The sequence below is a fragment of the Tachysurus vachellii genome, chromosome 21 (assembly GCF_030014155.1).
Source record: "Tachysurus vachellii isolate PV-2020 chromosome 21, HZAU_Pvac_v1, whole genome shotgun sequence".
Lineage (NCBI taxonomy): Eukaryota > Metazoa > Chordata > Actinopteri > Siluriformes > Bagridae > Tachysurus > Tachysurus vachellii.
Genome location: NC_083480.1, coordinates 8,683,187 through 8,700,309, shown reverse-complemented (window position 1 = coordinate 8,700,309; position 17,123 = coordinate 8,683,187). Strand labels below are relative to the sequence as shown.

Sequence of the window (17,123 nt, the reverse complement as noted above, 5' to 3'; positions counted from 1 at the left end):
GGAATGACCTTTCAGTCAGTGTCATGCTTAAATATGGTTATAGATAAATGTATTTGGAGTTTGACTATCGTACAAACAAATGTTAGTTAAAAAAGTAAACAGACAGTCTACTTTAAACATGACCCTATGTAAGGGCATGGCAAAAAGAAAAAAAAGAAAAGAAAGAACGAAAAACTAAACAAACAAAGGGCCATAAACATGTGAGTGTAAAGTGATTGTAATAGAATATTTCTCAATTAAAATAATTACTGAAGAAAAAAGATAATTTGATGAACATACAAATAAAAAACAAATAGGGCACACCCAGATGCCAGTCAAGGATCAACAGATATATACAGATTATATGTACATACATACAGTACATACAGTACATACATACATACACACACACACACATACACACACACACACACACACACACACACACACACATACATACATACATACATACACACATCCATGCACACATATATGTACATACATACATACATTCATACATATATATATATACACACACACACACACACACGCGCGCGCGCGTACTTCTCCAGATATAACTGCACCAGTGAACCGATTCTCACAGTAATACCACAGACTACATTTTCCGGTAAGTGGATGACGCCCCCACGTTTGTCACGTGAAAGCTGTGTAAAACCCTTTCCGGATGCCGAGCCTCCGTGACGATTCGTTACAAAGCATGAGGCGACTCCAGATGGGCGGAGCCACGCCCATAAATGGAAAAAAGGAGGCGAGTACTGTGTATTTCAATTAGCCGGCTTTCAGAGGCGTACAGTTTAACGTGTAGTACGTTACAAACGCCATTCACAGGAGAATTAGACTGAAAGTAAACACACAACACGGAGCAGCTTTAGCACTTTTATATCTTTTATAGCACCGTTGTGTGTTTATAGAGAAGTGACTGGGAGATGGCTAAAGGAGAAGGAGCTGAACAGTACTCTAACTCCAGTCTGCTGAGGAAACGCGATGATAATGAAGTCATAACCGCTTCTAAGGTACGTTTATACACCACATCTACATAAACATCCATTAATAACGTCATTCTGAGTCAAAATCCTCTGTTTTATATAACAGGAAAGACTCCAGTGTGGGATTAATTTACCAGCTGTGTCTCTATGGGCGTGGGTTTAGTCTAGAGACTCTACATGCTTTTAATTTACATTGGTAACAAAAAGTACTTGTTCTTAATACAGATCCAATCAGGGTTTAAAACGGGTCTGATTTTATTTATTTATTTATTTATTTATTTATTTATTTATTTATGTGATCACTGTGGGTTTGAAGTTTAAAAGTACCGCGTTTTTTTTTTTATCTCCGTCAATAAACCGGTGTATTTATTTATTTATTTTCAGGGTTTTATTTATTTATTATTTAAATAGTTTAGATGTAACCCAGCTCATTTATAAGGATAAACACGTGAGTGTGTGTATATAGAAAGAGAACCATGTGATGATCTGTGTCTATATACAGATGTGGGTGGGCAGGCATGGTACTGTATGCGACGTGTCATATACTCCAAGGGCTCGTGATCACGTCACCAAACCTGCGTGTTTCCCTTTTAATCCCGAGTCGGGCAGGAAGGCGAAACTATTTATTTATTTATTTATTTATTTATTTATAAGGTGTGGCAGCACGTGATTAAACCTTTCCACATAATTGAGATTGTGTTAAAATTCCCTCTCCAAGTTTATCAGCATGAGTTGAACAAGTTTCGAGTTTGCCCTTGTTCACACACCGTGGTGAAGGTTGTGTGTAATATATATTGTGCAACTGTGATTTGTGAAAATATTAGTGAATCACCTGCAAGTACTTGTGAGTTTTGCATCACTGACATCGCCGTAGACGTGCTTCAGACGTCTCATCGCTTCAGACTTCACACTTGGAGGTTCATGGTCAGATAAATAAGAAGAGGCGTCCTCTGGAGGATGGTGCTGTATTTTTGGTGGTTAAAGACAAAATAATCTACTTTTCCATTAACATTCAGGTTTTTCTGGTTGATCACTGATATTTTATTTTTCATAATCTATTGTGGTCATTAAACCGAAGTGACGAATATCCAGTGTGAAAACACAGCTGTCAACGTAGAAGGATGAACGTTGCCAAATACTGTGTTGAAACTCTTTACGTATAAGAACGTGAGGTAGTTCACTGGTTCATGGCTTCCTTTTGAATGATGGGTCTGATTCAGACCTTAAAGATCCTTGAAGACTTTATAGTTTTTACAAACATGATATCCTGATATGTTTTTTCAACATGTTGTTCCACCTACACCTGTTTTGTCAGCCTGCACTTGACCCTGCATCTCGATGGGCTGTGTCCCCATGGGGGGGGTGTTTCTATTTGAGTATTGTATGACAGTGTGAGATGTTTGCTAGTCAGTTTGAGGTCAGAAAATTGCGTTTCAGCTCACAAGTTATAGTACTGATCCACAGGGTGCTGATGTGTTTTTAATGGCAAACCAAGCTCTTAACAATCATTAATACACCCAGAATTATAATTGTGTATAGTTCTTTCCCACAATGTGTTTTTGAGGCTTTTGTGTACATTTTTGATTCTTTCATTCAGACTTGAAATTTATTTGAAATGTGATGTTTTTGTTTTTTTCAGGGGGAGGAGAAAAGACCTTTATCACTGTGCAATAAGCTATGTTATGCTGTAGGAGGAGCGCCTTATCAGATCACAGGATGTGCCTTGGGTTTTTTCCTCCAGATCTATCTCCTGGATGTTGCTCTGGTGAGTTAAATGCTCCTTTAAAGCTTGGTTATTCATTACTCCAAAGAGAATCGATGCATCTCCATGAGCTACTTTGTATGGATGTGGAAGTGCTGAGGAGCATTAAAGTGAATTCACTTTGTCAGTCGCCATAGCTAGAAAAACGTTCATTTACATTTCCAGCATTTGGCAGACGCCCTTATCCAGAGCAACTTTCATTATTTAATTTTTATACAACTGAGCAATTGAGGGTTAAGGGCCTTGCTCAGGGGCCCAACAGTGGCAGCTTGGTTTACCTGGGATCGAACTCACAACCTTCTGATTGGTAGCCCAACACCATAACCGCAAGGCTACCACATGCCCATCTCATCTCTTGAATCTCGTGAATTTTTCTAAATTTTTCTGGCACGAATAATTTCACTGTTATATAATTTCACAATAATAATTTTTTACACACTAAGGTGTGGTATTACAAACAGGACCACGTATTGTCACACACCTAATCACATGAAATGTTTGTGACGTTTCCATAAAGGGCAGTCAATGAGCTCAGCATTTTGGCCGACAAGCTATGATTTGCATTTGCAATATTTTAGTGCATGTGCTAATACTATAACAAGGAAGTTACACATTTATGATACAAAGCCAAAATACGATAGTCTGTTCCCAGTACACCTCCTTTATTCTTAATGGACTTCTGAACTTCCCAGTGGTAATTATACTCCATTTGTGAGCTTGTATTTTAACTTTCTGGGGCAAGTGAGTTTGTTCAAATAACGCCCCTCTGCCCTACTGACACGAAGGTGACCTCCACTTCACAAACACACAATAGAGGCATTGTGCTGGAAATGCAATACATTTAAATAATTATATTCTATCAATATGTAGTAAATTGATATAGAACTAACTATAGGCTTCTTGGCCAGATTACACTCAAACAATACTGGCTCATGGGGAAATGTAATAGCTCTTGCTTGAAAGGGCAAGTTATGATTGTTCATTCAGGACATTGAGAAACTCTTAATTATGCCGTCCTAACAAAATGTTTAAATGTAGTCAGTCCGGTCAGTTTGGCGTTGAAGACTTGAATACAGTGGCAAAGAGTTGGAATACACAAATGCTTCAAGGTTACTGTGGTGCTTTGGGTACATTCTGACCTTTACAAAACGGTCACTATGGTTCATTTGCCTTTCCAGCCTTGTACAGCCTTGTCATTCCATGCTGTGCTAGGAAAAATCCATGAACACATCATTTGTATTAATACAAAATAGTTCGTGGGAAACGCTTTGTGTGTGGGTGTACATATCTCTGTTTAAATAAGTCCTTGTGCTCGAATAAGTTCTACTTTTAAAAAATAAAATGTAAAACACAATGATACAATTTTAATAATCTGTTATGGACCATATATCTCTCAATGCAGCGCTCAGTCAAAAATGTTGCAATGCCTATATAAGTAGAATGCAGGTTGTTAAACTTGTTAAACCTTTTACATACAAGAACTCAAAATATGACGCCTTTTTTCCTTAGGCTGATGGCTGAGGAAATTCTTTTTAAATCTGTATCTTTATTTCTCTTAACTACTTATACAGCATCCAATTTCAGAATATAAAACTGGGGGGCACGGTGGCTTAGTGGTTAGCACGTTCGCCTCACACCTCCAGGGTTGGGGGTTCGATTCCCGCCTCCGCCTTGTGTGTGTGGAGTTTGCATGTTCTCCCCGTGCCTCTGGGGTTTCCTCCGTGTACTCCGGTTTCCTCCCCCGGTCCAAAGACATGCATGGTAAGTTGATTGGCATCTCTGGAAAATTGTCCGGTGTGTGTGTGTGTGTGTGTGTGTGTGTGTGTGTGTGTGTGTGTGTGTGTGTGTGTGTGTGTGTGTGTGTGTGTGTGTGTGTGTGTGTGTGTGTGTGTGTGTGTGTGTGTGTGTGTGTGTGTGTGTGTGTGTGTGTGTGTGTGTGTGTGTGTGTGTGTGTGTGTGTGTGTGTGTGTGTGTGTGTGCCCTGCGATGGGTTGGCACTCCGTCCAGGGTGTATCCTGCCTTGATGCCCGATGACGCCTGAGATGGGCACAGGCTCCCCGTGACCCGAGGTAGTTCGGATAAGCGGTAGAAGATGAGTGAGAGAGAATATAAAACTTGAGGGTGTTTCTCTGTATAATCAGCAGACACTCATTTGCATTACATCTCATCATTTTCAGTTGGTAATAGGCCCTATATCATTCATGAATGGGAATTTCAACAACAAAAAATATACGGCGGTTGAAATTTCAGATAATTTCTTTAAAAATTTGATCAAACCTTAATCAAAGCCACAGCGTTAGCTGTTTACAGAGGTGTGGTTATATAACTTCAGTCAGACCTGCTTTTATCTGGCTAGAGTTGAGAAAGAACTACAATATAGACTGATGTAAGTATTTGCTGTTTATGCTAATAACAGTTAAATACTAGTCAGGGTTATAGTGGGATGTTGTGCATAATTCTGTGCCTGCTTTACTAATACTTGATTGCACATACTTCCCAAATTAGCAGGTTAATGTTCTTTGTATTATGATCAGTGTGCTTTCTGTTTTGATTATAGATATTTATGTTTAATGCTCCATTTATGTGAGGGCTTGGTTGTTCCTCTCTCTGCTCTTTAGTTGGATCCATTCTATGCCTCCATTATCCTTTTTGTTGGGCGAGCCTGGGATGCCATCACCGACCCCACTGTGGGTTTCCTGGTCAGCCGGACTCCGTGGACCAGATTTGGGAGAATGATGCCATGGTATTATTTATTTATTTGTTTATTTATTTAATAGTATTATTTTTGTGTGTTTCTTTTCTGAGGTCATTCTTGGTACAACAGTGTTTTCCACATGTGCAATCCATTAAAGATGTATTACCCCTGCTTTATTCAAATATCTTGGGTACTTTTCTAAACTTCGTACTTTTTGTCTACATAAGATTCAAATTTCCCTTCAAAATTCTCTTCCTGAATCAAACTGGTGTCTCTTGAAGAATCCCCATGTGTTAAGCTTGTGTTTTCAGTTTTGAATGATTGGTTTAACACACCCCCTGATCCACTGTGGGGAATTACAGAACTCCACGGGGCTATTTTAGTAAGAGAGAGCATCTGGGGCATGTGCTGTACCTCTGTGGCATTGCAGGACCTCTCACATGATTCTGTTAGACAAGACATTTATTCATTTGCTCCAGTGGTCTTTAAATGTAATGGGAGTGTTAGTTTAGTTGCCAAGTCCGCTTGTTGGAGTTGACTGTGTGAAAAAGTCTAAAAAGCTCATTAGGGGCTGAGTTATATATATTGGAAAGTTGGTAGGCCTGGGGATAGGAAAAGGATTTTTAGTAGTGATTTAGTTCACAGGTTTTTGCCAGGTCAGTGGGTCCTGCCAGATCATTTGGCACTAAAGAATATCGCTGCACCTGATTCTCGCATGAGAAGATTGCTTAGTGATTAAATACAGCATTTTCCTGTGCACTAAAAGGAAATCTGGTAGTTAAACAGACCTTGTTAACTTCTAATCATTTGTGCAAAAATGTGAGTAAAGTCCTGAGGCAGTTCAGCGACTGGTTTTGGAGAATCCTTGGATGAACCCTGAACATTTAAAAAGTTGTTTTTGAGTTGGACAAGGACAGAGTTATTCACTTGGGTTGTTGATGCTGCTTCCACATTGCTGCTGCCAATTTATTGGTGAGGGCACTGACCTAAGAAAACGCCCATCCCCCTCTCTCTGATTCATTCTAGCCACAGAAACACGCCTGGTTTATCAGCAGACTCATGGAACACTTTACTGGCTGTTGACGTGCTAAATGTCTCAGGAGGAATGAACAGGCGTAATAATAATAATAATAATAATGAACGATTTCCTGAAGCTCCCAAAAGATGATTCAAAGCACAATTTCTTTTCTGATCACATTTATTGTACCCATGAATTTTGTTTAAATAAGAGTGAATCATTCTGGTTAGAGCATTAGTAATGTATTTAATATGCAAAGAAGAAAATAAGATATTCCCACATAGATATGAATAGAAGCCATGTGCTTGATGCAAGACACTACAGAGAGAGACAGAGAGATTTACACACTCACTCATTCTCTGGAGGGGGGATGAGTGTTGTCACTATATTCAAATTCCAACATCATGAGTGGCCCATACAACACACCACCGATTCTCGTCCAATCAGAGTCAAAGCCTTCCAAAAGGGAGGGGTATCTTTACAGGGTTACTTCAGTTCACAAGACGCATAAATGTTCGCCATCAAACAAGAGTGTGTCCGTAGCGACAATTATTCAGTTTTGTGCCTTTATTTAGGGCTGGATCTATTATATACTTGGTATTATTTAAGGATTTAGTTAGGAAATACTGAAAAAGAAAGCACTATAATGCATTATTGTGCTCCAACCTACATACTGCAATGGAATTGCTTGAAAGAGCAGAACAAGAAAACGAATGTGGGTGTGGTTCATATGGAATTTTAGGATTTAACATTTTACACAGCATGTCGGGACAATATCTCAACATATTAAATCTTGTCATAGGCTTGTATTATTTTCAAAGTGATGTAGGATCCTCATGAAATGGACAGATGCTAGGCAGCACTGTCATTGTGGTTTATTTTGTCTGGGTGTATTAGCCAAGAAAATATATTTATAGCAATTGAGTCATAGGTTTGTATGTTGCTTTCCGTCTCTGACCTAATATAGCCAAGTTGAAAATAAACAATGGAAGTGTTATTGTCACAAACCTGTTCACAAAACCAGTTTATTACCACTTTTTTTTTTTTTTTTTTTTTTTTTTTTGACTCATGGTGTGTCCTCCCTTCCGTTCAATTCCTACTTTCTGTGCTGTACATTCATGTTAGATGAGTAACACATCAGGGAAATGTGCAGCAATTACAGGATGTGGCCCAAAACATTGCCCATAATGAAATGTCCAGCTACTGTTCATGATTATGTAACAGTCTGACTAGATTCAGGACATGACAAAATGGAGAGGATTGCGCATTGGCGTCATGTGATTTTGAGGACAGGTATTTTTGGATATACTGGGCACATCGTGTGAATTTTCCTAAACTCCTGGAAGTTAAATTTGACTGTTAACTCCAGATATGTCTGAAGTTGCATGTGAATTGCAATGCTCAAATAATTCATAATCCAAGCCATAATTTTCTCATATCCATTTCTTTGCAGGATTATTCTGTCTACTCCCTTTGCAGTAATATCTTACTTTCTCATCTGGTACGTGCCTCCTGTGGATCAGGGTAAAGTCCTCTGGTACCTCGTATTCTACTGCCTCTTCCAGTCTCTGCAAACGGTATGGATCAGCTTGTTATGTTATGTTATGTTATGTTATTCCTCTGCATGCAAACTACCTGTAGTGCAAGTGTGTGTGAGCTAACCTTTATCTCATTTTTCTTCTTTTTTTTTTCTTTTTGTTCCATTGCAGTGCTTCCATGTGCCATACTCAGCCCTCACCATGTTCATCAGTTCAGAGCAGAAGGAGAGAGATTCAGCCACCGCCTATCGTAAGTATTTCAAGGTGCCATTAACAGTAAGGAATGAGTCACCCTTAAACATTTAAGATTCAGGAAGCCGCCCATGCTTTTATTCGTCATTAAATATTAGGCTGAATGAATGAGGTTAGAACACGTTTGATGCATTTCAGAGCACAACCACATTTAGAAGTTTAAGATTTCACATTTTTCTGTTATTCAGCTATTGAAATGTGTGTTTTCTGAACATTCTGGTTAAATATCACTTGTAAAAGCATGGAATTTATTTCTTTTATATATATATATATATATATATATATATATATATATATATATATATATATATATATATATATATATATATATATATATATATTTTTATTGCTTTTAAAATGTTTAAATATTCAAATTTGTAAATGTTTAATTATTTTTATTTAATAATAATACAATTATAATTAAAGTAGCAATAATAAGAGTAGTAATAATAATGCAAAAATCTTACATTAAATAGTAGTATTTAAGTTTTCCACACATACTTAAGAGAGTATTGCTTTTAAATCTCAAACGATGTTCTCTTGAGCAGATGCAAGTACACTTCGACAAGAGCCTTTTGCTATGCTCCCTACATTGGTTATTTATAGTAAACAGGGCAGCATTTAGAATTTAGCCTCATGTGAAAACTGGTAGCTGAAAAAAATGTGAGGTCTCTCAACATTGATGAACAACTGACCATTTTCATCATCTTGTGATACAGAATCATAGTGTGTTGAAGTTTCTAAAGTTTTGTTCTATATGCTAATTAATATTCCAGAGGATTCCCAAAATAATACTTATTAAATTTTTTATTATAGGGATGCTAACATTAAGCACTATTAGAATGAGCACACATTCTGAATGTGATACACAGTATACTGTGATAATGAGATTTATGTTCCAAACAAGCCTCATCATTGCCATTTTCCTATTCAGGTATGACTGTGGAGGTTTTGGGAACTGTCATTGGCACTGGAATACAAGGTCAGATTGTGGGGATGGCCAATGCGCCCTGCATACCGGTTGGAAATGATCTCAACTCCACTTCCCCGAATTTTGGATCTGAGCTCAACAGCAACCAAACAATTTCCCTTGAAGACACAGTAAGTTTCTGACATCTGAGTGATTGCTATGATGTTTTAGGAGTAAATGTATTTAAAGAGAATCTATTCTTGCTTGCGAGTGTTTAACACGTTACCCCACTCATATTCTTTTCTCAGAGACAGGCTTACATGATTGCCTCAGGAGTTATTTGTGCCATGTACATCCTCTGTGCCATCACACTGTTCCTTGGAGTGAAGGAACGCAAAGGTGAGCCAAAATTTTTGTTGATGTTTCCATAGAATTATGACACCTTCATTGTACCTGTCCACACCCTGATATTATTTGGATACTAACAAAGCTGGTTTCCACAGAGAGTTAGTCACACATCCTTGTGTAATGCACAAGGGATCAGGTTGGTTTAATTCATGTCGCATATTCTGTTTAGTGGACTCTTTTCCACAGCTCTCAGGTTACTCTGAGGCTGGCACTCAGTCAGGTTTAGGGGCTTGGGAATGGCACTGGGTAAACCGAGAGGAGTTCTTTTACACCAGTGACACAGATGCATCTGAAACAGGGGTCCACTTTAATAGATAGTGCTGCAGTTTGTTAGTTTATTTGGGCATATTTTGCAGGGGGAAAAAAAAAACTTTTTAACAAAGTAGTATTTGTAGAGCAGTTTCAGCCCAGAGCAGAGGAAAGCACACAACAGGAACTGTATACAGTATCCGCAGTCATGAGTGTTGACTCTTGAACAATTCACATGCTGTTCACAGAGTTTGGATGAGCTTGTGTTGAAATGTTCACAGTAGCTCCATGACTCCTTTACATTTGACATGAATTTCATTTAACATGACCAATACCTCAGCCTCTAAAATATTTTGTTTTGTTTTGATAGAAGCCTCAAAGGTACGATCCGAGCGAATGTCCTTCTTCCGGGGTATCCGTCTAGTGATGGGCCATGGTCCGTACGCCAAGCTGGTGATGGGCTTCCTCTTCACCTCTCTGGCTTTCATGGTGAGTGCTATGCCTGTTTTACAGGAGGGTGTTTGTTTTTGCGGGTTTAAGTTCAGCCACTTTTTGGGCCACCACGGCTAGTCTTAGCTATCTTTGGCTTGTGGTTTGTTTTATTTTATTAGGATTTGCACAGTGTTTTTTTTTTTTTTTTTTTTTTTTTTTATAACTCAATGTTTCTTTGTGCAGCTCTTGGAGGGCAATTTTGCTCTGTTCTGTTCCTACACCCTGGGCTACAGAGATGATTTTCAGAATGTCCTGCTGGTTGTCATGGTAAGTGTTCTTCTAAAGATTATAGCACAACATCCAGCTTTGTGACCATCTTGTGGAGGAAGCTGAGGACATGGCATTTTATTAGCTCATAGAGTAAACAAATAGAATCCATTCAGACTCAAAAAGGTCAACTTTTATTTGGTAAATTACTTTCGGATTGATAAATGAGTGTCAACAGAGTGTTTAACACAATACAAAAGTCACATTATGTATATGAAAAAATGACTTATCTGGTAATGTTTAAGGATATTTATTCAGCTCTAATCCCTATTAAAAGATAGACTATCTCAAAGTGCAATAAAACAACCCCACATTGATGCATCAGGTTTAACTAGTTGCTACAAGTGACAACTTGCTTAAAGACTCTCTCATTTAATGCTATTTAACAGCATAATGTTTCAGCACAGGATTTGGATTCACAGAAAACCTGCAAAATGCATGCTACATGTTGAATAGCCACACAGGTTGTTTTTGTTTTTTTTTTTGTTTTTTTAAACAAAGGATTAGGTTAAAAGACATGTACAGACTGATCCTGGGCTCAATTTCACTATGAATGAGGTGCCAGTTTTTGTGTAGTAACCTCACTATATAATTACTCCTTTCCTGTGGCTTTACTGGTATGAAAAGGCAGTTATAAAGCTCTTCAGAGTAAAAGGATGAATTGTGAAATGAAAAGTCTTAACCTTGACTTGTTCTAATCTGTTCTAATCTATTTTGTCTCTAGCTCTCTGCCACTCTCACCATCCCTTTCTGGCAGTGGTTCCTTACCCGATTTGGCAAGAAAACAGCCGTCTATGTTGGGACTACAGTAAGTATTAGCAGGACCATTTAAGAGGTGTGACTTGTAGCAGTGTTTAAAAATGGAGAGCAGTTTTTGGACGAAATTATTTATAATGCAGTTGAAGACTTTCTGTCTAGCGCTCATAGTACTGTAGGTGATGGATGTAATAATTCTCAATGCTCATCTTTGTAATGCTTGCAGATCGTGATTCCATTCTTGATCACAGTGGTCCTGTTGAAGAGTAATCTCATTGTGACCTACATTATTGCCTTTGCTTCTGGAGTCAGCATCGCTGCCGCCTTTCTCCTCCCCTGGTGAGTGTCGGTCAGTAAGAGAACCACTGGTCACTGACCAGCACTGCGTTGGGAATCTAACTTGTACATGTATATGTGTGTATGCAGGTCTATGCTTCCTGATGTGGTTGATGACTTCAAAGTTCTGAATCCTGAATCTCAGGGTCACGAAGCCATCTTCTACTCCTTCTACGTGTTCTTCACGAAGTTTGCCTCTGGAGTTTCTTTAGGAATTTCAACTCTAAGCCTCGAGTGAGTCAGTCTTCAGTCACACATGCCAAACAATTCTTGCTAATATTCTCTGCCTGCATGGGCCTTTGGAATGAGATTTTACAGGGAGCTTAAGCCTTTTATAGCACATTTTGCTCTGATAGGCTATGTGATTGTTTTAGGCTCAGTTACATTAACATGCAACCTCTTCTGGATAATGAAATCTTGGCAGATGAATTTAGACCTTAATAATAAGGTGATAAACATGCACATTAGATCTCATACATTTATTAAGCCAGTTTAATGTCAAAAATGGAGGGTTCCCAGGTACCAGTCAACTACTCGTAGTTTCACTTATTAACATGCCATTTTACTAGAAGTCTTTAAGCAGGAAAATCCCAAACTTCTGCTGGATTGTTTTGTCTTTTGCTGACTTAGAATAAAATCGCATGGATCTCCATCATCCATATTCTATTCTTCCTGGGGCCAAATCAGGACACTGATTATAGAAAAATTATCTTCTTACAATCTGACATTTTTCACATGAACTGTTTGTCATCAGATTATCAGATTAGTTTAAACTGGATGAGCATGAACATGTAACTAATCTTTCTAAAACAATTTCCATATAGTTTTGCAGGTTACGTAACAAGAGGCTGCACACAACCAGCTGCGGTGGATATTACACTGAAGATTCTGGTCTCTGCTGCTCCAATTGTACTAATCATCATCGGACTGATCATATTTATCTCTTATCCTATTGACGAGGTGAGGCGGCAGGGAAACCGCAAACTTCTCAACGAGCAAAGGTAAAACACACACACACACACCTTTGATATTGGACCTTTTTTTAAGGCTCCACTGTATACATGACACTTGCTTTTTTTCCCCTCATGATTGATGTATGCAGTCATTTTTAAAAAGTGAGGACTTTTTATAAATAACATCAAGCTCATTGATGATATAGAGCATAGAAAAAAAGAGTTTTAGCGGCTTTGACTGGTATGCAAAGTGATGTTCCACTATAAGGTGAATGCACCTCCTCATTACCAGAGTTAAAAAGATTTAATGTTGATGAGATGATTACAGCTTGCCTGTAATATTGTGTAAGGATGCAGCTCTGGATAGCTTTTTTTTTTTTTTTGGTCTAAAAAATTAAGCCAAGTGAGAAAGAACCCTTAGACCTTAGAAAGATTGGAACTATAATGAGCTTTCAGTCGTAGGACCTAAAAAGATTCCCCATTTTGCACATTTTAAACACTATGAACTTTATCTGACTGTTTCCCTTTCTCTTGCTCTAGGGAGCTGGAATCAGATGCAGAGTTGTCAGAATCTGAGCTGGTCAATGTGCTGTAACATCACAGAACTCTAAAGAGGGCTTCAAATTGGACGACCAAATAAGGGACCCTCAGAGAAATGCCCTCGGAGGCATTCAGGCCAATCGTGTTTACCCTATTGTGTTTTGTGACATCTAAATCGTTAGAAACCTCGAGTGGATGATCTGGAAGTGTCTGAAAGCAGACTCAATTTGTTCCCCATAGAACAAGCACAAAACACTTGACCTGTGCTCAGAGCATACGCATTTTTAGTTTATGTTGCCAATGTTAGTGCTACTCTCTAGAATGGAAGTAAGACATGTCCTGAACTTGAAAAGCACAAAGCACTCACACTACACTAAACATTTTTATACATGTTCATACTTTTGTTGTGTTGCAAAACATAAGCAGTATACTACACTGCTTTATTACAGTGCACAGAATAATTCAGTGTGTGCGTGTGTGCCATGTGTGCATGTACGTGTGTGTGTGTGCCATGTGTGCATGTACGTGTGTGTGCCATGTGTGCATTTACACGTGTGTGTGCTATGTGTGAATTTACAAGTGTGCATGTACATGTGTGCCGCGTGTGACATGTGACATGAGCATGTACATGCATAGGAAGATCTGCGTATTTAATTCATATCCCCAATCCATTTTCCTTCTATTTCTCCACACAGAATACAGTATCCGTCTAACTTTTGATCCTTTAATTGTGTTAAACAAAAGAAACGTTTAAACATCACTGTCAGTAGCACAGTTCTAGTATTTGCACAGTTATTATTAGCAGATTCGTTCCATTTGGTTTACCAGGGTGTTGAATATTAATTTATCGACATGGATGGTGTTGGTCCTGCATCGTCTACAATCTCCAATATGAGGAGAACGAAGCTCTAATTATTTAATATTTTTAATATTATGTTGGTTTGGCCATGTCAACTTTTATGTAACTCTTTAAAGGGCAGTGAAAGGTTTTTGGAGCTAATTGATGTATCCACATTTAAGATTCTTATGGTGTTACATCACTGTTTCAGTGTTTGTCCTTAATTTATATGTGAATCTGCTGCCTCTACAAAAGATGGCATAAGGGAAGCACTAGGGTTTTTATTTAAGTGTCGTCATAGTGGATGACCGTATGTATTAATCTGAAAGTGGTTTGTAAATGAAAATGAAAACCATCATATATATATATATATATATGATATATATAATTTTTTTTTTTTTTTGCATGTCATCTCTTCAGACCTAAGATGACTTGTGAATATACGTTTGTATATGTTGTCATATGTCATACATATATAATGTATCTACAAATGTTGCAGAATCTCTTGAAGGGTTTTTTTTTGTTATTTCTGCTGAGATTACTGCCATTCTACTGGTTTACTGCCAGAAGCAATTCCACTAAGGACTGTTGCTGTACATATTTATGTGTACATATGTAGATAATGTTTGTACAGTGTTTCAATATTAAGTGTTAATGATTGTTGGAAAAAGGACACTTTTGTCTTGTTATTTAAAAGCTGATTAAATCTGATTTGTTTAATAAATGCTCATTGTCTTTAGCTTTGCATTGTGTGATCTTTTTGAATGGCTCAGTGTTTTTTCCTGCTATCTTTATTCTTTGAGTCATGTCTGGAGATTTTGTTATTCAAATTCTAACCATAACCCTCATTTTCTTTTTCTTTTTGTATACCATATGGCATGCATTCATTGTAGTCTAAGAAATCTGACTTTAAAAGATTTCAAAATTTTGATGCTTTTTGTCTGCTGAATATTTCAATCAACATAGATTGATTTATTGTTATAATGTTCAGAAATTATTCCAAAATTTCATTAAAAAAAAAGAACAAAAATGAAAAGACTTTGTCTGTGCCTAGACATAGAATTACATTTTGATCTATCGCTATCAATGTGAGATTCTACATTGTAGTCAACCGAAACCCATGTGTGTTCAACTCAAACCCATGTCACTAAGGCTCATTATACCCCCTTCCATCTGTCAGTGGATCACCAGCTTCCTGATAGGCAGGAAACAACAGGGGAGACTGGGAGGTGTCACCTCCAGCATTCGGACAATCAGCACTGGCGCTCCTGAGGGATGTGTCCTCTCCCCACTTCTATTCTCCCTATACACTAATGACTGCACTTCAAGTGACCAAACTGTTAAACTCCTGAAATTTGCAGATGGTACTACGCTCATCGGTCTCATCCTAGATGGTGACGAGTCTGCATACCGGTAGGAGGTGAAGCGGCTGGTGCTATGGTCTACAGTCTGGTCTACAGTCTAGAGCTAAACACCCTCAAAACTGTGGAGATGATCGTGTACTTTAGGAACGACCCCTCAACACTACACCCCCTCACAATATCCAACAGCCTGGTGTCATCTGTGGAGGCCTTCAAGTTTCTGGGCACTACCATTTCCCAATACCTGAAATGGGACTGCAACATAAACTCCATCATCAAAAAGGACCAGTAGAGGAGCAGTAAAGATCACCACTGACCCTTCACACCCTCGACACAACCTCTTTCAGCTCCTCCCTTCTGGCAGGCGCTACAGAACTTTGCTTACTAAAACTGCCAGACACAGGAACAGTTTCTTTCCTCATGCAATCACCCTGATTAACAACTCACCATAATTATATTCCCTTCTTCATAGCATAAGTACTGCATTATCAGAACTGTCAGTCATCACATCATCCATGTATGTTACACACACTACTGCTGCTGTATATAGTACAAAAAGCATAATATTGCACAATATTGTTATTTGCACTTCCCACACTTTATGTACATAACTGATTAGTCATATATTCTGTATTCATATTTAATACTCATAATGTCTATTGTATCACATCTGCATTGTCTTGTAAAGTCTGTATTATCTTGTATAGTATAGTGTTATTTATGTCTGTACTTTTGAGAGTCACAAACAGCTAGAACCAAATTCCTTGTGTCAACACACTTGGCCAATAAACCTGATTATGATTCTGATTCTGATGTGTGTTCAACCCAAACTCATGTGTGATTCAACCCAAACGCACGTGTGTTTCAACCCAAACCCATGTGTGTTCAACCTAAACTCATGTGTTCAACCCAAACCCATGTGTGATTCAACCCCAACCCATGTGTGATTCAACCCAAACCCACGTGTGTTTCAACCCAAACCCATGTGTGATTCAACCCCAACCCATGTGTGATTCAACCCAAACCCACGTGTGTTTCAACCCAAACCCATGTGTGATTCAACCCAAACCCATGTGTGTTTCAACCCAAACACGTGTGTTTCAACCCAAACCCATGTGTGTTTCAACCCAAACCCATGTGTGTTTCAACCCCAACCCATGTGTGATTCAACCCAAACCCATGTTTAATTCAACCCCAACCCATGTGTGATTCAACCCCAACCCATGTGTGATTCAACCCATACCCATGTGTGATTCAACCTAAACCCATGTGTAATTCAACCCAAACCCATGTGTGATTCAACCCAAACCCATGTGTGATTCAACCCCAACCCATGTGTGATTCAACCCAAACCCATGTGTGATTCAACCCAAACCCATGTGTGATTCAACCCAAACCCATGTGTGATTCAACCCCAACCCATGTGTGATTCAACCCAAACCCATGTGTGATTCAACCCATACCCATGTGTGATTCAACCCAAACCCATGTGTGATTCCACCCAAACCAATGTGTGATTCAACCCAAACCCATGTGTGATTCAACCCAAACCCATGTGTGATTCAACCCAAACCCATGTGTGATTCAACCCAAACCCATGTTTAATTCAACCCCAACCCATGTGCAGAAAACTCAAAGTAGAATCAGTAGACAGTCATTGAATATTTCCAAGCTAATACTGCCAAATGATTAAAAAATATAAATAAAAAGTCAAACGTGTAAATATACAGTGATTAAACACATTAATAAAATAACCTTTGGG

The 17,123-nt window shown here is 38.4% G+C and overlaps 1 protein-coding gene across 1 annotated transcript; it reads left to right on the top strand.

The window, feature by feature from the left end:
- The first annotated feature begins 781 nt into the window (after positions 1–781).
- On the top strand, positions 782–14,739 carry mfsd2ab (MFSD2 lysolipid transporter A, lysophospholipid b). Its single transcript, XM_060897554.1, has 14 exons — positions 782–1,013; positions 2,626–2,751; positions 5,367–5,491; positions 7,915–8,038; positions 8,171–8,249; positions 9,186–9,352; positions 9,470–9,560; positions 10,189–10,307; positions 10,494–10,577; positions 11,302–11,385; positions 11,560–11,672; positions 11,760–11,903; positions 12,494–12,670; positions 13,163–14,739. The coding sequence occupies exons 1-14, from the start codon at positions 927–929 to the stop codon at positions 13,215–13,217; spliced, it is 1,575 nt and encodes a 524-aa protein (XP_060753537.1). The 5' UTR covers positions 782–926; the 3' UTR covers positions 13,218–14,739.
- Positions 14,740–17,123: the final 2,384 nt, after the last annotated feature.